Below are 27,397 nucleotides of genomic sequence, written 5' to 3' on the forward strand. Positions count from 1 at the left end.
TTTTAACCCTGTTCATTGAGCAGTAAAAAGAGCTGGAAGTCTTACAAGGAATACAAAGAAATAAAATCTGGCACAGTGAAAGACTTTCAGTACAATATGAATGTACTTAAAATCACAAGTCATCTTTCTGTTAATTCACTGTAGAATAAGGTCTCTTCAAGATAAGACTCAGCAGTGCTGTGGAGCTGGTATTTAAAGTATGTCCATCTGCATCTAAACGAGTAGCTCCAAGACAATCAGATTATGCAGTAGTTACTTTGGTGAGAATATCGCCTAAGTGGAATGGAAACTTCATTTTGAGTCTAATATTAGACCCTGCTTTGGAAAATTCCTTTTAAATGATCACAAGCTGGGAATAGCAAAAGAATTTAACTTTCGACAGACAGCATTCACCAAGAATTTGTTTTTAACTGCTTATGTTGGGTCCCTGGGAAAGCAGATGTGAAAAACTTACCAAAGTGAATTGACTTGACCTGATGCAATGTTTATATCAGTAGTTGATAAGTTTTCCTCCCTCGTCTAATTTGCTCAGGATATTTTCATTCTTTAGGCATGAGTAAGGCTGGGTTGGAATAGTTTGAATGCTTGTTAGTCTAACAATCTGAATCTTAAAACATGCAGACATTGTTGCCTATAAAGGGGTCTAAGCAGAGGTTGAACTATTTTGGTTATCTTCCATGGATGGAGATAAGCATCATTTTTGAGACTAGCAAAGAAGAACATAGACTGTTGCTTACCTCCCAGCAGCTCACAAGGCACAGTGAGACCTGTATTTGTGCTCAAAATGCTACTGGTGTTTGGAGAACCCTCTGAATGCACAGATCAGCATGCCTTTTTGTGCACCTTTACAAAGAGCGACTCTCAGTGGCAGCTAGGGGAGCTGGAAGGGTGCAGGAGCACATTCAAAGGGTTGTGGTACTTCTGTTATTCCTGTGGCAGAAAGATCCTTAGGATTTATCAAATACGCTGTGAGTGATGCACAGCTTAGGAGTATTTAGAGGCTAGTATAGTATATCTCATCTTAACGTTTCTCTTTGTTAATCAGACACTGTTGCTTTGAATATTTTGATTAATTAATTCATAAATAAGCCCTCTTCTGCATGGAGCACATCTAAATAAATTGTATTTGAAGGAAGGGAGGTGGAAGAGAACTTGTGGATTCAGCTGAGCTCCTCTCCCCAGCTCTGCCCCATCCGTGTCCTTCTGTGGTTTGGCCATTGTGGAGCTATTGTAGGAGCTCCCTACAAAAGAGGGTTCCAGCTTGACCTGAACAGGGTGAGGGGAAAGGGCTTAAAACTGGAAGAGGGTAGTTATAGACTAGGCGTCAGGAAGAAATTCTTTACTGTGAGGGTGGTTAGACGCTGAAACAGGTTGCCCAGAGAGGTTCTGAATGCCACACTTTGGGAGCATTCAAGGCCGGGCTGGATGGGGGCTTTGAGCAACCTGGTCCTATGAGGGGTGTCCCTGCCTACAACGGGGGGTTGGAAACTACATCTTAAAGGTCCCTTCCAACCCAAACCGTTTTACGATCCTATGCCCTTCCTCAGTCAGTGGGGACATGAGAAGAGAAACAACCATCTAAAGAATAATATAGGGTGACAGTGTCTCTGGGAAAAGAAATTAGAAGAGACTCCTGATATTTTGACTATTCCTTCTTGTGCTGGATGGATCTATGTGGTCCAGGACTGTGTTTGTCACAGGGACATCAGATTATGATTTGGTGAATCTCAAAAATTTTGAATCTTAGTGAGGTGTGACACCAACTTTTCTGTCTTTCTATTTATACCTGTCTATCTGTAATTTTGCTGTAATTTCTGATCTTTTAGGAATTTTGAAATGTCTAAACTACTGATCTGTCTCCTTGCAGGCAAGTCTCACCTGGCTATAGTACAAAGAGTAAACAATGAAGGAGAAGGGGACCCTTTTTATGAAGTCCTGGGAATTGTCACTTTAGAAGATGTGATTGAAGAGATCATCAAGTCAGAAATTCTGGATGAAACAGATCTATACAGTGAGTAGAAACATTTGCACTTTTTTTTTTTTAATGGACAAGAGAGAAGACACCATCCAGCAGCAGCTGTGTCTTACAGCTAACTTGCTGATGGTCAGATGATCTGCAGATCCCTCAGATGGTCAAAATGGTTTTTATTTTCACAGCAAGGGCACCTCACCCCTTTAAGCTGTATGAATTCAGAAACAGGACAGCTTTATTTATTTGACTCTTCCATCTAGAAGATCTAGATGTGCAGCATCCCAGCCTCTCCTGTTAGCTGTTCTCCACCATGGTTGCCTAGTTTAAACCTCTTTATTCCAGTGCTTGTGACCTCCCACGTTTTCTCCTAACTTCTCTCCCTCTCAAGGGCCTGTAGTCTGTGTCCCCACTGTACGTTAAAAAGAAGGCAGGCAGGTGGATATCTGTGCCTCAGGGAAGAGGAATGGAGTCTCTTCGGAGTCCATCTCTGTCACTCATTCAGAGAGAGCCTGACAATGGAAAGGCGTCTTCAGGGCTACAAATCAACAAGTCCTAAATAACTCCTCTTGTAATCAGTCAGTACAGCTCCTTCCTTCCTTAGTGTTGGTGTACATTATGGCAGATGATGGTACAGGTTGAGCATTACTTGAGCCTTGAGAGATCTGGACTTCTTTCCCAGTTTAGATTTTCTCTGGTTTTTGGCCAGTTGCCAAAATATCTGTTTCCATCTGCACAATCTAGCCTGTGCATATTGGACTTCCTCTCTGTCATTCTTCGTCTGTCTTATCTGTACTTTGATCGCTTGCTGGCAGATGCTATTTTTTACTGTGTATTCATGGGTAGCACAAGGATGTCTCTAGACTCTATTGTAATAGAAATAATAGAAATAGTCATTTTATATGTAGTTAATGCTCTTCAGCTGCCCTTTACTTTTTTTTTTTCCTTTTCTCATGAAAAGGATCTGGATGTTTCTATGGCATCTTTTTCAGGCATTTTCCTATCTTCCCTCCAGCCCAAAAGCCAAATCAGCACTTTGCACTGTGAGATAGACAGACTTTACTTTTCCTAATAGATTTCTGTTGCCTGAACTACTTTCCATAGCTGGTCGGTATTTTACTAGTATTTATGTACCCAAAGATTCCTGTAAATCACAGCTGTGTTTTACATTGTATTGAACAGTCTATTTACTACGGAAATCACAGAACTCCAGTTAGTACTGATCTTTTTCATACCTTCACAAATGAATTGCTGGGCTAATCAGTTACAACATAATGCTTTTACAAGGTGAATTCAAACTTTATTTAATAATACAAAATACTGTTGTTTTTTTTTCTTGTTTGTTAAGAGAAACTGTATAGATCATGTTGTGTTGTTTTTCAAGGGGAAAAAAAAGAAGTTTAGACCATTAATAGCATGTTAGAGGGCAGGGAAATCAATATTCAATTTTACTATATGAAGACTTCCTAGATTAACAAGATAGAGGTGGTAAATGTGAATTCATTTGAAACCATCCTTCCTGGGAAGGTTTTGTATAGAAAATTCCTGATTTCAGAATAGGAGGGAAACTTAATCTCTCAGGCTTCCTGGAGGATGCAGGAAAATTTGAGGGGTAGCTCCTACCGTGTACCATTGAGATCACCTTCTGGTTTCATTGTCATAGAGTCATTGAATGACTTATTGCAGGAGACCTTAAAGATCATCTCGTTCCAACCTCTCTGCTGTGGGCAAGGTTGCCAGCTACTAGATCAGGCACTAAATCAGGTTGCCCAGAGCCCTGTCCAACCTGCCCTTGAACACCTCCATGGATGGGGCACCCACAGCATCTCTGGACAACCTGTTCAAGTACCTCACCACACTGAGTAAAGAATTTCTTCCTATCATCTAACCTAATTTCCCTCTCTTCTAATTTAAATCCATTTCCCCTTATCTTATCACTATCAGACCGTGTAAAAAGTCAGTTCCCCTCCCACTACACAAGTCCAGCACCCTCACCATTTTTGGAGAGGTGCTCCTGCTCTGTGGTCATCTTCATGGCCCTCCTCTGGACCCGTTCCAACAGCTCTACCTTCTTCCTGTACTGTGTCCTGTATTGGACACAGTACCCCAGCTGGGGTCTCACAGGGACAGAGTAGAGGAGGACAGACACCTCTCTCTCTGTGCTGCCCACCCCTCTGTTGATGCAGCCCAGGATACAGTTGGCCTTCTGGGTTGCAAGTGCACACTGCTGGCTCTCGTCCAGCTTTTCATCCACCAGGACCCCTGAGTCCTTCTCTGCAGGACTCCTCTCAGGGTGTTCCTTTCTCTCTTTTTCTTAAAAGTCGGTGTGATGTTACCCATTTTCCATTCACGAGGGACTTTGACAGGTACAACTTTTCAGATATGATGGAGAGTGGTTTGGCAACCACATCAACCAGTTCCTTCAGGGCCTTGGGATACCTGTAGTCCGGTCCCATTGGCTTGTACACATTCAGGCTCATGAGGTGGTCTGGGACTTATTCTGCTCATACTGGGAGGGATTTCACTCTCCTGAACCCCACCTGGAGGTTCAGGGATGTGAGAGATATGGGCAGCTAGACTGTGAATTATTTGCCAGTGAATACTGAGGCAAATAATTTTAGTGTGTTGGTAGGCTGTAACAAATTCTAATTGGTGTAGTGTTGGAAACATGCTTTTGGCTTTCTGAAAGAAGCTTATTGCACATGTTATATTAAGACAGCTTGATTTTTTGCTGTGTGTCAGTGCCAATAACCCCCTGTAGTATTCATGCACTCCGCTACTGTTCATTATTAGACCAAGCCAGCTTCTCAGAACTTGAAGCCTTTGAACTGATATTGCTCTGTCCTATGTGTTTACTTATGAGTAGACCTTATGATGAATTTTGGCAGTTGTTATGCCTTTGTTCTGAAGTTTTAAACACGTTTTTTTGTGCTTTGATGGAAATTAGAAATTTGATGCAATGACTTTGGGTTCTGGAGCTGTGCCTTTCTGCTGCTTCCATGAAAATGTGTTTTGACTGTGCTAGGATAGAAGTAATTGCAACTTTGTGGTTCTTGTTGAAAGCTGCTGTCACTGCTGAAGCTCTGCAGCTGAATTTCTCACAGGTTGTGCTTCCAGTGGATGCATGGTATTACTTCATATTGCTCCAGTCTGCTACACCTTTAAGTTTGCAGAAATGGTGGGAGCAAGAGAAAGTGTGAAATATCTTTGATCTATCAACATCTGTTTGGATTGAGTGCTTCTGAGTGTGCAGCCATACTGGGAATGCTGACGGGGTGGAGAGAAGAGGTTTCTGTTGTGATGCAGATAGGCTCTGAAGATGTCTCAGCCAGTGTCACAGTGAATAGCTGTGTGTTTGCCTCTTAGTATTGGAAGGTTGGAGTATTTGATGCACCACAGGAATGTGTGCTGCGCTCCTGTGGCCCTGGCCCTGGTGGGAGAGCATTTTTCAGCTTTCTCAAAAGGCTAAGAGGTCTCAGTGCAGAGTGCAGCATCTACTGAGAGGCATGGAGTTCACCACTGTGACCCATGTTTGACTGGTGTCATGTCTTATTTAACTCTTTCTAACAGGAGATGAGTTTGATCATCCCCTTAGTGTGACGGGAATGTTGCTGTTTTGCATTCATACAGATCAGAGAGGGTTGGCCCCACGTAAAATCAAGGACTCTTCTACAAATGATCAGCACTTCATAGGATTATAGAGTCATTTGAGTTGGAAGGGACATTTAAAGATAATCTTGTCCAACTCCCTTGCAGTGAACAGGGCCATCTACAGCTCAATCAGGTTGCTCAGAGCCTGAGGGGAAGACCACCATCTTACCTTAATATTCCTATTTTCAAAGAGCTGTCAAAACAGGTATGTTAACCTGTTAATCTATATGTGGTTGTAAACTCTGTACCACTTCTCTGTGTAAACCACAGAGCTACAGGGCAAAGAATTGTTTGCCCTAGTAAATATTTCCACTGAGATCCAGTGAAACTGTAACAACATGCTTTGCACAATGGTGATTTGCCTGGCTAGATCTGCAGATATTGGTAGTGTGTACATCAGTGTGCAATGCCAGGTGAACGGAGCTTTCTGCAGCTGGAATCTGATCTTTAGGCATACCCAGGCTGTTACAAGCCCTAGACAGTGGTGCTTTTACGTTGTTGGCCCCTAGGATTGTGGACTTGCTAATATTCTGTAACATAGCACTGTAGGCTGTAGGAGCAGCATCCTTACAGGAAGCTACTGCATATGAGTAAAAGAAGATAGTTGGCACACATACTTGCTGAACACTTTTCTGTTCATAGAATCACAGAATCACTAAGGTTGGAAAAGACCTACAAGATCATCCAGCCCTACCATCCACCAATCACCAGTAGTACTCACTAAACCGTATCTGTCAACATAGCATCCAACCATCTCCCTCAACACGTCTGCTGTTGTTATTAACACTGAGCTGGATGTCTCCTGCCTGCCTAGAAATGAACACACTGTATGCACAATATGCAGAACTGCTCTGCAATTAGATGCTTGCAAGCAGATACTTTTCTTCACTGAGATAACAAAGTCTGTGGGTTCTGGGATCCGAACCTGCAGCACAGGTCATGATTATTTCTAGTTTTCAAGTTGTATCAGCAAGCAGGGCTTTGCATGTGTACCACAGAGGGGTCTGTCTGCAGAGTTGCTCTGGATGGCTGTCCCTGCTGGCTCCATCCAGCACAGTTCATGTTGGACCCCATTCTAACAGAAATCGCTTCCTTCCTTTCTTTTCCCACCCTCCCTTCCCCAGCTGATAACAAGACGAAAAAGAAAGTAGCTCATCGAGACAGGAAGCAGGACTTCTCTGCCTTCAAGCAGACAGACAGCGAGATGAAGGTTAAAATATCACCGCAGCTCCTCCTGGCAATGCACCGCTTCCTGGCAACAGGCAAGTGTGGATTATCTTTTTTCACAATCGTGCCAGAGCCTCGGAGGCAGTTGGTCAGCAAAGGCCGGTGAGGTGGGTGGGACAGTGCAGGCGGGAAGGGAGGCTGGATTGTGGGGTGACAAATAATGCCACTGTTGTGTTTTTCTTTTTAAATTCTCTCCTCTCCTGTGTTCAGTGTCGGCATGAACCCTCTGAGACATTTACCAGGGGTGGACCAGTAACTTTAAATTGGTCTGAAAGGTAAGGATGAATGCCAAGTGCCGCACTGCATGTGTAGAGTCCGTCAGATTAACGACTAGCAAGCGCACCCCATTAGGAAGAGCTCAGGGAACAAACCGCAGAGGACTCGATACCACTGGCCAGCTGACTGTAATTGCACTCTGGCACTTCATCCAGAAAAAGATGCTGGACTTTTTGCAGGACGGCATAAGCCTGTTCCATGAGACTTGTGACTTGAAGTGAAAAACTCTCAACACACTTAATGCAGGCTGTGCAGGTGGTTGAACTGTACATTTAAAAATGGATTCCTTGCTGGCTTGTGTGACCTCCATTGATGGCTTCAGGTTTCAGAGGACAGTTGTCTCCGTCTCAGATCACCTTGATGTTTTAGCCCTTGTGTGGGCCGTCTGGCAGAGAGGCCAGGGGCTTGAATGCTGACATTGCCTTTCATCATAAAGTTGGTCCCTTCACCTCAGGGATGAGACCTGTTAACAGGAGAGCTTGTGGAAAGCAGACCTTCCTATTGCTCATGTTGTCTCTCTTTGGCATGTAAAGACTTCTCATATGCAGGCCATTCAGACGTGCATCTTTTACTTCTATATTCAACATATATTTGTGGATTGAAAGTGATAAAGTTCTGTCTCCGGTTGGCCAGCTCAAGCTGGAAATTAATACTTCCCCTCCTCTAAGATACAGTAACTGCCTGCCTAGATGCTCTCAGTCCACCTTCGTGCTTTGTTTTGCCTCTGCGACTTAAACGTGTGTGATCGGTTATCGCATCTCAGCTGAGGGGCCGTAATCCCTTAAAAGGCTTGGATTTCTGCAGCTCGTGTGCATGTGAGCATCTCCTTGGTGAGAGGAAACGTTTCTACAGGAAGATGTGGATTTAACAGCAAGCAAAGCATTGTTCACATAGTTGTACAAGACTCAGTGGAGTTCCCTAAGCACCTGCTCAACAGACATAGTCTTATAGTGCTGCGTCTCTGCTTGTTTCATGGATAAGAGCATTGTGTAGCTTCAAACTAGCAGTGCTTCGAAGTGGCACTGCTAAATGAGATGGAAAGCTACAATTTTGGTTTATCTGCTCTAATCTGAGAATAGTATCTCTAGCAGGTGAGAGGTGCTGGGTCATTAACGGTCCTATTCTGAAATCAGGCATAAGGAATACTTATCAATTTGCATGTGTAAATCTTGATGTCCTTCGCCTAACTCTCACACAAGGATGAGCTTTTTCACTTCTTGCAGCTGTTGTTGGCAATACCGATGATTGAAGAGCAAGCGGGTAGGGAACGTGTTCTGTTGTGTCAGGTATTAATCCTACATGGTTTGAACTGACTTGCACTGTGCATCACTTTGAGTAACTCTTCCCGTGTGAACCATGGCAGCTCAAATTGTGTCTTTGAATTATGTCGAGCATCTATCTAGACTAACTTTTAAGGCCCCAAACAGTGATTTTTTTTAAACTTCTTTTTTTTTTTAAGTGCAATAAATACAGTACTTCAGTACCTTCAGAGGAAGGAAAAATTACATCCAAAGGTTCTGTGTGCCCCAACTGTAAAGCTCTTCCATTTACAACTCTCCAGTGAACCCATTCAACTGTGACTGCACTCTCATATGGGCAAGGCTGCCTTCCTGTGTCATTTTTCTTTCAGATGAAGACATGGCTTTTGGTGGTTGTTTGCTTGTTTGTTTGTTTTTTAAATACTTCAGTGATGAAAGTTGGGGTGTTCTTGTTCTTTTCCCCTTACAAATTTAACATTTTCAAAAGACAGGAAGTGTGCAATTCCATAATGGATCTCTCTGCATCTGTGTGTCATTTATAGGCAAATGCTTATTAATGAGTACTGCTAACTTCTTGCCAGGCATATGAAGTGTAATGCCTAGTTGTATCTTGTGTTATAGAAGTAGAAGCCTTTGGTCCATCCCAGATGTCCGAGAAGATCCTTCTCAGGCTGCTAAAACATCCCAACGTCATCCAGGAGCTGAAATATGACGAGAAGAACAAAAAAGCCCCAGAACACTACCTCTACCAGCGAAACAAGCCTGTCGACTACTTTGTTCTCATTTTACAGGTCAGACATGTGATTATGTACTTGATATGTGCAATATTGTGCATCTCCTGACATATCACTCTGAGTATCTCTTACACTTGTCGTCTTTCAAGCATGGGACTGGAGCTTTGCTCATGGGAACTGCTTCTGTCTCCTTTATGATCTTGCCACACTTGAAGAGCTCATTCAGTTGCTTTTAGCCCCAGTTAAACCTGCTGTGATATCTGCTGAGAGTCATTTGTGCTTTAGGTGTTACAGTGCAAAAGCATGGTGTGCAGTTGGCACTGCTTGTAGAACAGGGGTACGAAAAGCCTTGTGTCAGTAGGAGCTTGGCCAGGATGCTTTCACCAGTGGATTTTTCTATTTGACTTTTTGGGAAGAAGGCGTTTTGTCTGTGCAATTTTGAAGTCCAAAACCTTTGGTTTTGTGATAAATGCAGGTTTCTTTGGGGCCACTGTGCCATCTGCTGAACTCCTGCAGCCTCCTCCTGTAGCTCTGTGTTACCTTGGACACCTCACCACCTGAGCTCTCACTCTGCACTGAGATCATTGCCTTTGGGTGGGTTTTATGTCGCAGAGGTAGAGGGGGGAGGACTGATTTCTGTTTGTTCACTATAGGGTCACTTCCAGTGCTCATCATCTCCCAGGGTCTGTTACTTGCCAGGAATGTTGAGTAGCAGGATAAAGCTTGATACAGAAACTTAACTCCCATCTAGCACTGTTTGAGCAGTAACAGTCCTTTAAGAGACATTTTGCTGGAAAGGTGCTTATGTTATCTTTGAGGATAACTGAAATGAGTTTTGGTTATACAGACAAGAGCACTGCAGTTGAAATTGTGGCAAAGGGCTTGAAGTCTTCCTTTCCATTACTTCTAACAACAGCAAAAGGGGTGGTGGGGGAGGTGTTAAACATGATCAACAACAAAGAAAGCTCTGGAATATGATGGTGTCTATTCAACACACCTCTCTCTTAAAAAAGAATTAATTGCTTTTTTTAAAGTGTTTTTTTAACTGCTCTTTCTTACTTGCTGAATCATTGCAATCTGAAATATTCCAGAAGCAAGATAATGCTCCTGCATGAGGTAATGCTGCAAAACTGTAGCTGGAAGACATGTGCAATACAAAAGAACAAATGGTTCTTTCTGAGCTATTCTTCAATCAATATATATTTAGTAAAAACAATGTGCTAAGTCTGTAGTGCTTTTGGAAAAGGGAGTCTTGCAGTAGGTACGTACTATAAAAATGGAAAGTGTTGGTTCTGCAAGGAGCAGTGGATCAGTACTCTGCTTTTGTTATTTTAATGATCTGGTCTTGAGCATATTCTCTCACATGGAGAGATCGAGAGTACCTTCACAGTAAATCATACCAGAACACAAGCAAATGCATGTTTTTTTGCTTTAAATTTGCTAGTTTAATCTTTGTAGAGTTACTGTTTCAGTTGGAAAGTCACCTTTTTGCAACAGTTTTTCTCTTAGCTACTGGAAAGCTTTTCTGTATCAGTTTGCTTTTGTCGTTGTGTTCTTTCAGAATAACTGTTGAAGCATTAAGCAGTGCAAACCCAGAAACCAGAGATGTGTACAGTTAAGCAGCAGAGCACATCTCATAGCATACATGGAGAATCCTTACTGGCTCACCTGGTGCTGTGGCAACACCAAGCTTGTGCAGCCTTCTTGTGGCCATCACTGGGAAGTGCTGTATGTGCTGACAGCAGTGCTGGAACTGAAGCTCTGCTCTTACTGCTAGATATTACCTTGTTTTTTGGGTGCTAACTCCAGACTGACTGTATGTGAAGATCAAAGCCTGCTTGCATATGTGTTTTAAAGACCTGGCCTTGGTTGTGGGTAACTACCAATGATGAATAGAGTGAGAGCTCTTTTTGTAACCAGTCTTTGCCTGTGTGACCAAAAGTAGCTAATTATTGGTGTTGTGGACTGAAATTGATTTTAAAAGGGACTACATGAAGTGATTGGTTTTGATAGCAGGAAAGTGGGTTTGTGTGCTAAGTACTCTCTTCCTATGAGATAGATGCAATTGTTTTTTTTGTGATCTGGAACAGTTAGAAAAACTGACTTGATATGAGGTCATGCTCTGCCTGATTTCTTTCCCATGTTTTTCTGCCCAGGTACAGTGCTGTAAAATTAAACACGTGTTTAATTAATATAAATTGCTTTTTGTACAGTAAACACATAGAAATAAAAGCTACCTTTTGGACTTGTTTTAACCTGATTGTGTCCATCAGATGGTCAGTTCACTTGGTACGTATAGCATGGGCAGTCTGTCTGCCCCAGTTAATTATGTTGTTTGCCTAAAATCTCAGTCTTCATGTAGCTCAGCTTGAAAGCTGCCTGATATTTGCTTCTTTCTGCAGTTAGGTAATGTAATTCTCAGTACAGTACCAGTAAGTATGGAGGGGAAAACCAGATCCTACGAAGAAGTGAATTATTTCTTGCTATTTATATATCAAAATAACTGGGATGTTTACTGCCACATTGGATGATGGTTTCTCTTCTAGAGTTGTTTGTATGATATCAGTATCTGTTGTTAAACGTTTGGTTCAGACCGCATCAGAAATGGGTACATTATGTGGTAGGGTGGTTGAGCCTGAGAAGCACTGAGGATTCTTCTAAACAATATCCTGCACTTTTGCGAAGTCTTAATTTAAGGGTGCTGGAACTGTCAGAAACCAACAAAATCAAAATATCCTCAAGACTGCTGCTTCAGGAATAAAGGCCTTGATTCTGTGGGAATCCCATCAGTAAAAACAAATTCCATCTGAGATGTTGTCTTCCATCTCCATTTCCCATATTCATTTTAGAAGGGACTTGATGTGAATGTGAGCCATGCCCTCAAATGTGTAGGTTTCTCAAGACCCCAGATGACTGGATGCATTCAAGCCTCTTGTGATGTTGGTGAGGGCAAGGCAGTCTGTTAGCCCTCGGATCATGTCAATATACCATCCCTGCAACCCTACTCCCCCTGCAGGGACTTAGCTGCCACAGGGACCATAGGACCAGAATTGCTCAGGACAAGTATGCTTTTTCCCCCAGGGTCTATCCCTTTTTGGGCATCGTTACAAACTGCAGGGACCTTGACACTACTTAGCAACATCAGGAAAGCCTAGCTGTTAGGGCTGAAGACTGGTCTTGTGCCTCAGGACGTATGGCCCCTTTTAATTGCAGCTCTCTCTCCTTTTGCTTAACAGGGGAAGGTGGAAGTGGAGGCTGGGAAGGAGGGGATGAAGTTTGAAGCTGGTGCTTTTTCCTACTATGGGGTGATGGCCCTCACAGCATCGCCAGGTATGTCCTCTTACCTTCTGCTTCTGGAATGCACTTGTGCACAAGCCTGTCTGCTTGGGTGTGTGTGGGAGGGGAGCATGCAGAGCATCCCCCCATGCTGTCATGTGGGCTGATGGAAGCAATACCACCCTGCTAGCAGAACCACCTCCTGCCTGGCACAGCAGCCTGGTGGCAGTGCTGGCTCTGACAGCCAAGCGAGCAGCCAGCGGTGGCTGGTGGGCTCCTGCAGCATGCACGTGTTGGCCTTAGCAAGGGAGGTGCTGGGCACTGGAGGAGAGCTTTGTGGTTCTTTTCTCATTGTAGCACAACGTTGAATTAGCAAGAATAGATAATTAGTAGCAGAGAGACATCTAGTGGTGTAATCTACGAACAACCTGCTAGTTTGGATATGGTTTGCTTTACCAATCTTTGTTTCTAAAGCAATCCTGAGGGAAATGAGGGCAGTGGAGCAAGGAATATAAAGGTTGCGCTTGTCAGCTTGTGCAGAGGTATAGCTGAGAGATCAGCAGAGGAAGAGGCTGAGATGTGAGCAGATTCCCAGCAAATAAATACTAGCTGCACAGCCCAGCGTCTCACAAACGCAAGTCGGGGATTTGCCTTACAGTTAACCAGGAGCATGCTTCCTTGCCCCAGTGGGTGATGCCCTGTTATCCACCACACTCACCGTGGTGCCTGCACGTGCATTTCAGTGCCAGCAGCATCACCTTTTAGATCACAAAGCTCTTGGTGTTGGTTGGCATCCGCAGCCCTGGTAGAAGAGCTGGGTGTTAGTGCTGGCAGTGGCTGTGCGCTCAGTTGATCCCTTCAGGGAGGATTTCTCATGCAGATATCACCTCCTCCTGCGTAGAGGCACCACAGGTTGTTGTTCACTTGGGAGGCAGCTCGTTTTAGTTGTAAGTTAATGGGAACTCTACATGTATGTGTATGTATGTAGATGTACACTAGTGAATGGCTTTGGAATGAAATTTGTTTTGTAACTTATGAGTATAGCCACACTAAACTGTACAGCCAGTTTAGTTCCTATGGATGTTTGAGCTCTGTGTTGCCACTGTATGAGTCTTGTACTGGCTCTTTGTTAGGAGCTCAGGAAAGAGTAATTCTTCCTTAAATATATGCACTTTAATCAATCTTGCTTATACCTTTTGGGGCTTGACAAATTTGGAAGCGTACAGACATAGAGAGGATTTTATCTGTTCAGTAACAGCAGTGTTCATAATGAATCATATGTAATGTGTACAAATGTGTCATACCCTTCCTGTTCCTTCAGTGTTGAAGCTTAGCTTTTGCACTGTGGGCCAGACACAGAGCTGGATCAGGCATGATCGCTTCTGTCCTATCAGACCTACACTTGGAAATGATTTATGGCATCTCTGTTTTGCCAGCATTGTTCAGTTTGAATGTTCTCATGTTTCTGTTTTTCCCATGTTGCTAACTCCACAACCACACCAGTTGCCCCAAGTCCTGTGAGATCAAATGATCTCCCCTTTCCTGCTTCTGCCCTGGAATCGCTCTCAGATTTGTTGTGTCAAGCTTAAGCACATACACTATTTTAGATTAAAATTGACCAACCTTGAACTTGTTTACCTTCAGCTGGTTGTGCCAGTAGCAAACCCTCCTTTTTGCTGTTTTTTTTTCCCGAGGTTTTAGAGAAGTTGCAGCATCATGAGATTTCTGTTAGGTTGAGCTTGTAAAAATAAAAGTAATTCTTGTTGCTTTGAGTATATGTGAAAGCCTTTACAAACAAGAGAAAGCTTCTTGAAACCAATAACAGGAGTTTAAAGGATGTTTTCAAGAACCCAACAACAAAATGGTGACACTTTCATTAATGACAGCTAGAGACTGATAATTATCAGTACCGCACCCATTCTGGTAGGGATGAGCCTGGAGAATCACAACCTGCTTGACATTTTACTGAAAACTTGAACTGCAAAGTGTCTTTTGGTTTTATTTCTATTTTTGTTCTATTCTCATAAGGAACTACACCCATGAAAGGTTTCTGGCTTCTTTTAACTCTTTACCTTCCAGACTGGAGTGGGCACCACTGCTCCTTTTGAACTGTTTTAGAAATGAGTGTACCCTGATGGATCATTTCTATGACCATTCAAATTAGCAGTGAAAATTGTTTCACTATAATTCCACAGTCTTGTTCTTTGGTTCATTCCTAAAATTGTTTAATTGTCTTTTTTGATTTGTTTTGGTTTGGTTTTTAACCCTTTACTTTTCCACAGTTGATTTGCACATCTGGTTTTAGTTCTTCAGTGTGTGAACTGGCTCCCTCCCCTGTCGAGTGTGGATAGCTGCCACCCTTCTGGTCGTGATCTCATCCTTTTTCTCTCCCTCTTCTAGTTCCCTTGTCCCTGTCTCGTACCTTTGTTGTCAGCAGAACAGAGTTGTTAGCAGCAGGTTCTCCAGGTAAATTCGCATGCTTCTATTTTCACCGTTCTTGTGACTGCCCTGATGCCATAACAAGTCAGCTGCAGTCTGTGTTTATCTGACCCCTTTGCTCGGTAGGGAGAAGTCCAGCACAGAATTATGCCTCACAGGTAGGTATCCTGAACTTCTGTTTGTGATAACTGGTAGCGACGTGACGGCGTCGTCCAAATGGGAAGAACTGAAAACATGTTTAAGAAAATGTATTTGTTAATGTGTTCTGATTTCTCTTATGTGAACTGGTGGGAGATTAAGATGGGAGATTTTAAAAGATCTTCCCCCCCCAAACTGATGTTTAAGAACTGAAAAATTTCCTGAAGAAAATGCATTTGGGAGAGAGGAATGTGTGCTGCTGAGCTGCCTTAAAAGGAGAACTTATATGAAAGAATTCTTATATTCTCTTATGGGTAAATTCTATGGTTTGAATATTCCTTGGCCATTTCAAGTGCTCAAAAACTTTGAATTTTCTTTCCAAGAGATTAATGCTGTGATAATGTACTGAGTGGGTGGATTTGCAATGGAATGTGCAAGAAGGCTGTGGGAGCTCCTGCGGGGCTTTTGGTTCCCGTTTTGCTTAAGACCTTTCCTTGATGAATGACCAAGTTGATTGGCATAGAAATCCCTTTGGAGAGCAGAGACCGAGGAGAGAACAAATTGGGTCAAAATGAGCTCTGAGATGTGGTTGAAAACTTGGGAATTGGGAAAGAACTGAGCTTTGCAGACACCGCATGCACAGAGTAGTTGAGAAAGATGGAAACTCATCAGGAAAATATGTAGGAATGGCGGAATCCTAAAACAGTTTGGGCTGATGCGGTGATGTTTCCCTGGACCTAAAACAATCGATATGTTTAATGATATTGAATGTGATGATATGATAGGGATATTTAAGTGAAATATCTAACCGTCAGTACATATCAGACATTTCATAAATTTCCACTGTCTGCTTCCTGTATTTTCTCTTCTTTTTTCTGCTTTGAAAATGTATCTCACTGTCAGACCCTAAATTAAGCTCACGCACACTCCAAATAAACTATGGGTGGTTGCCCTGCAGGGGATTTTTTCCTGTTCTTTTTAAGTTTCCTGCTGTTAAATTTGAAAGAAGCAGGGAGAAATATAATCTTTCTTTAATTAAAGTACCTAGTGCTTTCTCTTAAGCTCAGTGGCTTTGATTATCTTTTTATTTTTTTAGCTTAGTTCTTTAATTTTGCGAGGTCTTCCTTCTTATTTTTTTTTATTTGTATTTTTTTTCTGTTTCTGTTCTATAAGTAAGCATACACCTTGCACATACAAGTTGTTTCCAATAAAAATGCCAAGCATATTTTCCTAGCTTTTTTTCTCCAACAACAACAAGAAAAATAAATTAAAAAAATCAAATCGATGATGGAAAATAAAAATGGAAAGAATCTCTTTTGAAAGGAACCAATATGGTGAGTCTGGTCACTGTGACTTGCAGTTCCTGTTCTGTTGAACCCAACACCTTTTTGTGGTTCCTTCTAAAAAGGTTCCTCTCGTTGAACCCCCCCCGTTACGAGATTCACAAAGTGCTTGTATTGATGTTTGTCTTGTGGTTTGTGCTCTTCATCTTCAGTATTTAAAAGTGAGGAGAACCTGGGTAGGAAAGATCTGCGCAGATATGTGCTGGGCACTGCTCAGCAACTACAGACCTGTGTGCTGTGCCTTCTGCCATCTGCTCTTCTTGTATCTCCCCTTCTTTAGTAACTTTTCCCTTCCCGTCTTGTATACGATTCCAAAAGCAATGTCCTTACTCTCAGATTTTCAGTAGTCGTGCTACTTTGTTCTGTCTTCTTGTCCTTTTCTTTTCCTAAATGTGCTTTGTCACATAACTGCCTGTCCTTCCTCCTTTCTATCAATAATATACCACGAGACACCTGTGCACAGCCCGCTGTGGCTTTTGAGATGGTGGGTGGGTATGGAGGGAAGCCATGCGGGGCTCTGAGTGCTTCCCTCTGAGCCTCTCCTTGGTGTTACCATAGGGACCTGCAGAAAATTTGCCAAGTCATCACAACCTGTATTTTTCCATTGCCTTTTCTTAAATTGAAGGAAAGAAGATATCAGAGGTTTTCAAGTGGAAAATAATGAAAAAACAACAACTACAAAAGACAACGCAGGGTGATTCTGCCATGCATCTGGAAGTGTCTGAAGGGCTCGGTTTAGGAAAGGCTAGATGTAGGGATGTAGAGCTAGCTGCATCTTTTTGTTGAGGAGAGATGTTTACAGTGATACAGTGGCAGAGGTAGGGTTGAATTTCAGTTAGCTTTCTTTTTTTTTTAATACCATTCTGTAGGTCAAAAAATTGGTAGAAGTGAAAAACTTATGATACTGCTGCTGAAATGCTGAAAGAGGCTTTGTATCTTAAGGTGATTGGAAAGTAATCTTTCAGCTGAGAATGGGGACCACATGGGGAGTGGTACAGGTGGTGTCAATTAGTGCTTGGGCTGAAGATGTAAAATTTAGCTGCCGTAATTCACCAATCCCAAAGAGTTCTATTGCTCTGCACTGTACATGCACACGAGGAGAAGCCTATCTGCAGAAGGGCTTGAGATCTCTTTTTATTTCTGCATGTCCCCTGTCATCTGGGTCCTCGTATAGGTGGAAGCTGAGGATGCAAAATGCCTGTGGCCAATCATACTCCTAAGGGATAGCTGGGAGATTTTCAAGTGAAAGCCTGCAGTGTGTATGAAATATATACTGTATACTATACATGGTTAAGAAAAAAAAATCTATTAAGCATGGTTGGACTACAGAGAGCTCCTGTAAGGAAGCTGAGGGAAGTTGCCTTTCTCTGATGGTCTCCACTCATCAGCAGAAGCACTGTGAGCAGGTGTGCGCAGGGCATGTTCATTGTAGCACAAACAGAACCAGGTTTCTTTGAATCATACTCAGTGATGTCTGCCACCAGCTCTGGATTCAAAATGTGCTCTTTTTCTGGACCATTTTATTTAGCTGCATGTCAGTTATGAGTAGACTAAGTATTTGCTGATCTTCTGTTTCACACTGCAATTTCTTGTGGCCCTTTGAAACTGGCGACTTTAAATATTTTCTCCTTGATGTAAGAAGCTTCTTGCTCTTGCCTGTTTCCCAGCTGAAAACAAGTCTCCACCTCGGCCCTGCGGCTTGAATCACTCAGACTCTTTAAACCGAAGTGATCGCATCGACGCAGTGACACCAACGTTAGGGAGCAGCAACAACCAGCTGAATGCGTCCTTCCTGCAAGTGTACGTTCCTGACTACTCAGTGAAAGCACTCACAGACATTCAGTTTGTCAAGGTAGGAAAAAAGCTGGGCAGGTGGGCTGGAGAGCCTGGGGAGGGAGTTTCCTCTGGATTGCTCTGTAGCCCTCTAAGCAAGTAGGATTATGGAAACAGCCATTTTAAAATCGCTTTCAATTACTTTTTCTCAGTATCTGGTGTCTTCACTGTTCTCCTCGTTAAGGCCAGTAAGTAGATTGGTCGTACAAGTTTTTTGGATATCAGGTCTCAGGGAGAGAGATTATAGGAAATATCTTCTCTGTTTTAGTCCTGAAAGACATGTCCTTGTGAGGCCTTGAGCCATCTGAAATGGAGACCTTAGATTAGCTGACAGCACCCTTTTCTAAAGGATGAAACGTTTTGTGTCAGTTGCAGTTTTCATTCACTCTTGATTTTTATTTCAGTTTGGGGTTCTCACTCTCGCTTTTGAACTTACCCTTCTGCCTGGAGTTGTCTTGGACATTTTTCTTAAATTGTGTAAAATTCACATGTTAGACTTATGTCTCATACTGTCAGTTGGTTGCTGCGTGGATACAGCTCTGTCCCCCAGCATGGTGCATCTCATGCTGAAATGTGTGCGAGTCCTGTGGGATGAGAAAGAGCCAATGCTGGCAGCAATTCCAGCCCAGCTGGGAGTCCAGGGAAGCTGACATCTCATGGTCAGAAGCTGACCTTGTTGCTTTTCTTAAATTAAATGCACTTTCACAATTTCTTTGTATAAAACTCAGACTGCTCATGAACTCCTGTCAAATTCAGTATTGAAATTAGGAAATAGAACAGAAATACTGGAATGCTAAATCAATTGTTTCACATCTACAGGTAGCCAGATTTTAAGAAGAGAGTACTGACTTTTGTTTAGAACTTGACAAATGGAAATGTACTGGTCTGTGGTTCAGGGCTTCACGGTTTAGATCAGGAAATAATTATTCCTAAGCAAATGATTCTCACTACAGAGCAGCTGCTCATCTTGTCCTGGTTTGTATGAAGTCCTTCCAGCTCTCACCGTGTTCACACTGAGTCTAAAGAATGCTACATTGCCTGGTTTCTCTGCAGTCACGTGGGCATTTATTGAAGTAATGCCTTGTAAGCCAGGGCTGTGACCTGCTTGCACATGCTTGGATTTTGCTGTTGGAGATGTGATGCGTCCACCTGACACTCTCCATTTCCAGTCGCTCTGTTGTGTTGAAGCAAAAGCTTCAGGCTTTCTAAAAGTCTTGCTCAGCTTCTTTCATCTGCTGAGATAATCCACTGCTGTTGTAGCACAAGGGGCTGCTGGCGCATGTACATCGTGCTGCCTGGCCCCAGGAACTTATGGGATGGCTCCTGCCTTGTTTGCTATCCTAGACAAGAGCACTAATGCTCGTGCCCTCTGGCTCTTTGAGGACTCATAGAGCCCCTCCAGAGCTCGATAAAGCTGGGAAAAAGACTTCAGTGAACTTTAGGCCCTACAAATATGCATGGTTAGGAGGAAATTGAAGTCTGATTTTAAAATCTTTGCACAGGAGTAAATCCGTGCCTGTGGGCAGCATGGTGATCACACAGCCCTGCGCAAGCGTCGCCATGCAGCTGGGGTGCTCTGCTCCTGCAAAGCGCAGGGATGTTGGTAGAAGTGGAGTCGATGCGGGGTGAGCAGGAGTTGAAGTGTGATCATCTGGAAAGGGAGGGTTCTTCGTTTTCCTGGGGTGTCCTGTGAGAGACGCACAAGCGTGACTGGCTTTTTTGTTCCTTCCTCCTGTGCTCGGAGCAGATCTCAAGACAGCAGTACCAAAATGCCCTGATGGCATCCCGGATGGACAAAACACCTCAGTCCTCGGACAGTGAAAACACTAAAATCGAACTGACTCTTACGGAGCTGCATGACGGTTTGCCGGACGAGACAGCAAACCTGCTGAACGAACAGAACTGTGTGACTCACAACAAGCCCAACCACAGTATGCACAGTGAAGGAGCCATCTAGGAGCTGACTCCCCACGACCCACCCATCCCATCTCCTCAGCAGGACCAGCCCTCGCTCCTTCCCTGTCTCCTCCCCGAGTGTGACACCGTTAGTACGTGCTTGCAACACTGTGCTGCATCCAGTGTTCTGAGACCAAAGACTTTTGCGTCCGTTGTGGGAGCAAGAAGAGGAAGAAACAGGAAGAAAGGAGCAAAGAGCAAGACAGAGAGACTAAAGCCCCAAGTGTACTTTGGGAATGGTGAGCCACCCTTGAGAACAATGATAATACTTCTTGCAAAGTAGAATCATGTTTATTTTTTATCTGTATTTTTGATCCTTGTTGGGTTTTTCCTCCTCAGACACATATGGAGAAGTTTAAAAACTGCTCCGGTTATTTTTTCAAGAGAGATCATGTTTTTGAAGAGTATTTTGCAGAGTTTTAAATTGTTTCTGTCCCTCCCCAACCTCAACTAGGCTCTGTCGTGGTTTTGTGAGTTGTCCTTAGGCCTCTTTTCACCTCTCTCTGTTCCTTTTTGTTGCCATGTCGAAGAAGTTAGTAACTGGTACTTGTATGTATTTGTGTCCTAAGAATGAGTGAGCGAGCTTCAAGGAACCTCTGGTTTTAGCCACCTGGAGGGTCACGGGATGAGTATTATTACATTCTTCCAGTTAAGTTTCAGGGAAGGAGTGGTTATTTTAATATTTAATGATCTCTCGAATTTCAGAAGGTTTATTTGTAAAACAGGCAAACACATTGTTACACTCTACAGTTTTGTGACCTCCAAAAACTTTGCGTATGTTGAAGGTGACTCTGGGGGAAGAATTTAAGTAGCAAAGCTGTGGTCTCATGAGATGAAAGCCAGGTGTAATTTTCAATACCAAAGTCACTGGGTGGTTTTCTGTTGACTCTCCTGACAATTGCTTGGCGAAGTAATGTGTGCACCCAAAACCAACAAACTTTTAAGCACCCACGTGCTGTAGTGGTCTGTACACCGTTACCTCGGCCAGGGCAGATTGCAGTGTTTGTTAGTAACAGAGTACAGCAGTCCTTTTCCTTCCCTTAAATCTCTAGTGTTAACACAAGAGATGCTGCTACAGTTATGCCCAAAGTACATCCTCCAGGTGACAGAAAACCTCTGCCAGTGCAAGGACAGCTCTGCTGAGGAGTTGGGACCATCCTGTCCTCTCCAGGAACTGACAAAAACTTTCCAGACGTGAGTGTATTGCACTTCAGGGATTCAGAGAGGTTCATTCCCAGGCTGTTCCCAACCGTATTCCTTCCATTGAGTGGTTTTGGTGCATTTCCTTCTCTTTGGCCCCTCTTAACAGCCATTTTAGGGATGACTGTGGTAGCAGAGCAGAGAGCCTCCTGCCCAGGTGCCACCATTGTGGGGCAGCAGGTGCCAGGTACTCCACCCCAAAGCCTAAATGCAGCCTTGGTGCAGCGAGGGGCACCTGTGGCAGTTGTGCATTGCGTGTTCCCTGGTCCCATGAATGGAGTTTAAGTCCTCAAATGAAAAAAAACCAAACCAATAACAAAAACAAAAATGTTCCCCCCTCTTATCCTCTCCCTTTCCAGTGCCGTCTCAAACAGAATGTGAATGTTGCCCTCAGTATTAATGCAAGCAGAGATCAATAAACAAGGCATTGTGATTTCTCTGTTCCAAGACCCGTGGCCCCTGATTATGTAGCATCTCCTTTCCTTTCTTTACACCCAGATAGTCTCCCCTGACCCCCAGGGAAGCCCCGAATGCAGCTGCCAGAGCTCTGTGCCTGCCTGGGTTAGGGGGGCACTCACCTCCAGTGCCTGCGGTCTGCCTTGGTAAATGGTGGCAGGAAACAGTGCTGCAGTAACTCCCTGCAGGAAACCGGGTGTGCAGCTCTGGAGCAGGCTTGGGGATACAAAGCAGGGCCCCGAGGCTTAACTCCTTTATCAGCTTTGCATTAGCACGTTCTGGGTCCTGTCTAAAAGCCACCACTCCGAGGCGCCCCACACTGCACCAAGTTGCCAGTGTTGCAACTTTCTCCCAAAGCAAAGTGTTGAGATGTGACGGTGTTTGCCTTGGCATGGTGAGCCCCTCACTGTGCTGCTGTTTCTGTAAGTGTTACTGAATGTAAAGGTCTGTTGGATGTGACCAACACGGTAGTGAACTTGAGATGCAGTATCTGTTTTGTAAAACCTGCCAAAGGAGGGGAGGCTCAAGTGGAGGCTGCCCATTGGATATGACTTCTGCTTCTTATGGCAGGTTATGGATTTGTTTGAGTGTCTGTTTACCTTTAAAAAAAAAAAAAAAAAAAGACCAAAATTTTCCAACCAAAGCCTTGTGATCCCAAAGCAAATACCTCCTGCTTCTGTCCATGCTGCACTGTTCACAAATTTCCAGGCCATTTTTTTTTGCATGACTTCTTCATCATATATACAGATCTGATAATGGAAAGTGAAATAATTTCCAGAAAAATAGTTGATTGTAGATGTGTTTCATATGAAAAATACGTACCTGACCCGGAGGGGTTGGGAGCTGCTACTTCAAATTAGCTTGAAGCGCAAGGCATGGTCCTCTCAGCGGAGGGGAAGGAATCCTATCTCCCTGTTCTCAGGGAATTTGCAGTCTTACTGTTTCACAAAGGCAAGGGGTTCCCAGCCCTGTGCTAGGAGCCAGCACGAGCAGAGGAGCCCTATTCATCTCAGATTGCTCTGGAGCTCGGCTCTTTCCACCGGGATGGAAATGCTGTGGCTCTGAGCAGTGCCAGCACTGGGTCTGGTTATCCTGGCTCACTGCTGGCTTCTTCGTTCAGGTGGGCTCAGATGCCATGACCTGTGCCCCTGTGCCACGTGTGTGCGTGGTGGAGCTATGGGTCAGCGTGGTGGCATGGGGCACTGGTGGTAGCTTTGGGAATCGTTGGGCTTGACCTCAACCTTGGCAAGGCTTTGGCTTGCAGAAAGGATACTGCATCTTCCCGTGTCAGCTCTGCTGCCACTGAGCTCACTGTGTCCGTCGTGGGGCGGGTGGCAGCCTGGGGGCCGGGAGGGCATCTCGCCATGGTTTCTACTGTCAATACAATTTTGCACAAGGAGTTCTTTGAAGTGACATTTTAAACACTAATATCTTAAATGCACAACTGTGAATTATAACTTTTACACTCCTGTTGGTTGAATTTCCTTTAAAGAAATGAACCTGAATCTGTTGTAATTATGATTTTTTTTTTTTAATTCTGTGTATTGCCAAATCTTTGTAAAGAGTGAAGGAATGTTCTTGCTTTCCAATGAGAATCTTTCTCCAAACGAGACTGGCTCTGGTGACGTGGAGATCATACGAAGCACGTGGCTGAGCACAGAGGGGCTCGGGTGGGTGCAGCGAGACACCTCGGCCTCTGCAGCTCACGGAGCTCTGGTTTGTCCCCTTGCTCAGACCCGAGCTTGTCTGTTATCCCCAGGGCTCAGGACAAGGTTTCCCAGGGCTGAGAGCATAGGGGTTGGGTGCTGTGCCCGGAGGCTGGCAGCAGGGCAGGCCGTGCCCTAGTGATGCCACCAGCAGCACCTGTCTTCCCCACGCTTCTCTCCCTTGCTCCAGCTGTATCCCAGCTGTGTTCCTGCTGCCCCTCGTGCTCCCTGTGCCCTGACACACACGGATGGCGCTGCTCTGGGCTGACAGACCCTGCCTGGGACTGAGACCTGCAGGCCTTGTGCTGGGCTACTCCTTCAGCGCTGTGCTCCACAGTCTGTCCCCCCTCTCTTCTACACTTACTCCCCTTCTCTCACCACAGGGTTATCATCATTTTTCATTCTTCTTTTCTTTAAGTGCCTTTTTGTGTGGGTGAAGCAGGCACCTGCAGGAAGCTCAGCTGCCCGTGACACCCACGGACACATCGCCCTGTGCTGCTCCTCAGCTGCAGGCCCAGTTCCAGAGATGAGGTTGGCACTGGTGGGACTCTGGCTCAGTTCAGCTCAGAGGAAAGGAAACCAGAAGCGGCTTTGTGAGGGGCTGCCCCCCAACGAACATCCTGTGTAAGTACCCTGCCCTAAGGACAGCACAGCCACCTTCTCCAGGATCGCTTGGGACATGCATCTTCCTTGTGCTGAAATAGACTGTAGAGATCATTCCCACATGAAAGATGTACCATATTTTATATGCTGTCTAATACACATCTGTGGTTTTAAAACCAGTGCCTATGTACCAGTTGTTGCGTTATCCAATGCCAGTAGGAAGCTGAGGCTGGCGGGTGGGGAGCGATCTATAGTGAAAGAGATAGTGCCAAAGAAGTGCCCGGTCCTTGGATACTGAGGGTTGATTGTTGTTGAACCAACAAGCTTAACAAATGGGAGTGGAAACCAGGCATCACTGCACGGCATTGAAGAGGGAGAGGCCTTCATCCTGACCTAACAGACACAGCCTTGCACTGTGGGCTGGGAGGCTGACCCTACCCTGCTCCCCGGTGTCCTTGGTCCATCAGCTGCAGGGCCCTGCACTGTGATCCCTGAGACAGCACCAGCGCAGGGGGACACAGTCCTTCTTGGTGTTCTGCTTTTGTCCTGGAGCTTGTCCTCATGTTCTTCTGTTTTCAATTTCATGGTCTTGTCCTCAAGGCTGTACCCAGGCGAGGGGACACAGCTGCCTGCTGCAGATCCACGGTGGTACGGTTGAGCTTCTCAGATTTGTGTAGCTGCTGTTGTGTTAGGGGCTGGATACGGGCCCTGGGTGTGTTCCCTAGAGTAGGGTGCAGGTGGTGAAGAAAAGTTTTCTTGTGTTAGTAGCATCAAACTCTACCAAAGTGACAGTGTCCTTCTTGTTATCCTCATGTTAGACCATAGGGATTTTACACCTTGCAGATAAGGTACTCGAGCTACTGCTTTTCTGGCTACAGTTGAAAAATTTTGTGATCTCTCCTGAGGTTTTCCTTTGGGCCCTGGTTTCCTTCAGGTAGGGCCAATAATGGAGTCCTCCAAAGCTCAGTTCCTGAGCACTTCTCCTTTAGTCTTTCCCCCAGGTGGGCCTGGGCCTGGGCTTGAGCTGAGGCTGGGGGCAGCCCTTAGTTGGAAGTGCCAATACTGAAAAAAATGCCTTCGGGTTTTGTCCAAAGATCAGTGTGGGAGTATGGCGGGGCTCCTGGTGACTGCTCTGCAGCCAGGCCTGGGTCCCTTTACCTGGTGTTTGTGCTCTGTCCGTGTGCATTCAGCAGAGCAGGTTGCTTCGCATCTGGATGCCAAATAGATTGAATCCCAAAACTCAAGTACTTGAGGGCACCTTCCTGTGTCACCAGGAAACCACGAGCTGGTTTTCTGCAACTGGTGGGCTCTGAAACCAAACCTTTTTCCTGCATTCGGGAGCATGGCACAAACCCTCAGCCTGTTCTCCCAGCAGTTTTGTGCCCACACCCTGCAGCGTGTGTTCAGGGTGGCTGAACCCAGCGCTTCCCTGGTCCCTCTCATGTCCCATTGCCCATTGCACGTGGTCTTTGCTGACTGTATCATATTGTACATTATGTCGGGTCTCCGGAGTTGTAGTGTTCTGACTACAGTATTTCCATGTGTGTACATAAACCTGAGTAAGCACAACTGAAATCATGAATGAAGTGTATACGTTTCATATACTGATTGTCATACAAGTGAATTTTATAATTATTCTAATTTTGTTGTAGATTTCCAATCTTTCCTATTTATTTTGTACCTGATTTATTTGTATATTTTGTGATTTTGTTTAAAAGCGTTTTGTTTATTTCTGTTCTTCTAGATAAATGATGATTTTTTTTCTGTTGGACATTCCAGTTTATGCATTTTTCCCTCCTCCATTCTTCCCCCCGTTCCAAAGGGCCGGTTGTTGGCACGTGGGTAATGGGGCTGATGGAGGTGATCCCGGCCCCAGATCTCCGCTGATCAGGAATTGCTGTTGGCACTGGGCAGACTTTAATTCCTCAGCAGTTGTCAGGAGCCATGGAGAGGCCAAATCCACGTAGGGCCAGGTTGTGTTCTTTGCATTGGGGTCTGGGGGCTGTGCATTCTGCAGCCGGGGGTGGCAAAGGCAGCAGTGCCTCAAGGCTAATGGCCTTTTTCTTCCTCTAATAAAAGTCCCTTATTTACAACATGCTTGCCATACATCCCATTTGTTTTTTGGGAAGTGGGAACACCATCTGCTTGTCCCTACCTCGTTCCCACTGTGTGTTGTGCAGGGTCTTGGAGTGGCCAGAGTAAGAGTGTTGGGGAGAGGAATGGGGCAGGAGAGCCTGGGGCAGGGGGGGCACAAGAGGCTGGGGAATGGGAATTGGTTTGCCTGCCCAGTCCTGGTGCAGGAAGGGCCTGGCTGCATCACTGCCAAGCACTGCCTTGAAGTCAGCAGAAAAAGGGCTTTATTGACTGTGAGAGTCCAGCTTTTCTCCTGCATTGTAGTGTGACTATCTGAGGCAGTGCTGGCAGCACCCAGGATACACCCAGCATTTGTGCATGTGTTCTCTGGAGCAGCAGCTGTGGGGTTCCAGCATCGAGGACCAGGTCACTGTGAGCAGCTCATGAGGAGTGATGATCCCACAGGTGGGTGCTGGTGGAGGAGTCACACTCAGCCCCGTGGGTGGAGAGACCCCTGGGCATGGCACAGGGACTGATAGACAGCCTCTGCTGGTTGTTGGACATTCATGATGGCAGCTGTGTTGGCATTGGCTGTTGTGTGCTGTCTGAAATTCTTTACTCAGAGGGAGGTGAGGCTCTGGCTCTGGTGCCCAGAGAGCTGTGGGTGCCACATCACTGGAGGTGCCCAAGGCTGGGTTGGATGAAGCCCCGCTCAGCCTGAACTGATGGGTGGCACCCAGCTCATGACAGAGCGGTGGGACTGGGTGGGCTTTAAGATCCTTTCTAACCCAATGGTTCTGTGATTCAGAGCCCCATAACGTGGGATGAGGGAGAAGGGCCTGGCAGGCTCTGCCTCTGTTTTCCCACCAGTGAGTGGGGGCCAGATACCTTCCATTGCTCCAGCCTTGCAACATCTCCCTGTCACTGGCAGAAATAGCCTTGGGCTGGGAGCAAGCTATTTGTGGGACTGCAGAGGCAAAAAGAATGTGCAGAGCTCCCCACACCGCCCTGCTCACAGCCTCATGCCCTCTCCAGCGGCTGAGCTAAAGCCTGAAGAATCCAAGCGGCTCTACTTGGAGAAATGATGGTTAAACATAGCAAATCCCAGTACGGCCTTCAGTGCGAGGATGCAGGGCTGGCTCTGGCATTCCCCTCCATTTGGGGCCGTTTCCCACCTGCTGTCCCCCACACCACCTGCTGCTGCCCAGTGCCGGCCAGCCCTCAGCCCAGCACTGTGCCACAATGCATCAGGCACTTC

The 27,397-nt window shown here is 45.0% G+C and overlaps 1 protein-coding gene across 1 annotated transcript in view; it reads left to right on the forward strand.

Moving 5' to 3' along the window:
- Positions 1-22,379, forward strand: part of CNNM2 (cyclin and CBS domain divalent metal cation transport mediator 2) — a 103,976-nt gene extending 81,597 nt beyond the window's left edge. Inside the window, exons 3-9 of the mRNA XM_010714647.3 lie at positions 1,868-2,011; positions 6,745-6,882; positions 9,004-9,173; positions 12,353-12,446; positions 14,793-14,858; positions 17,980-18,164; positions 19,893-22,379. Coding sequence (XP_010712949.2) covers positions 1,868-2,011; positions 6,745-6,882; positions 9,004-9,173; positions 12,353-12,446; positions 14,793-14,858; positions 17,980-18,164; positions 19,893-20,102 — 1,007 coding nt within the window. The 3' untranslated portion in view covers positions 20,103-22,379. The remainder of the gene's footprint in view (positions 1-1,867; positions 2,012-6,744; positions 6,883-9,003; positions 9,174-12,352; positions 12,447-14,792; positions 14,859-17,979; positions 18,165-19,892) is intronic.
- The last annotated feature ends 5,018 nt before the right edge of the window (positions 22,380-27,397 follow it).

Source organism: Meleagris gallopavo, chromosome 8, assembly GCF_000146605.3.
Source record: "Meleagris gallopavo isolate NT-WF06-2002-E0010 breed Aviagen turkey brand Nicholas breeding stock chromosome 8, Turkey_5.1, whole genome shotgun sequence".
NCBI lineage: Eukaryota > Metazoa > Chordata > Aves > Galliformes > Phasianidae > Meleagris > Meleagris gallopavo.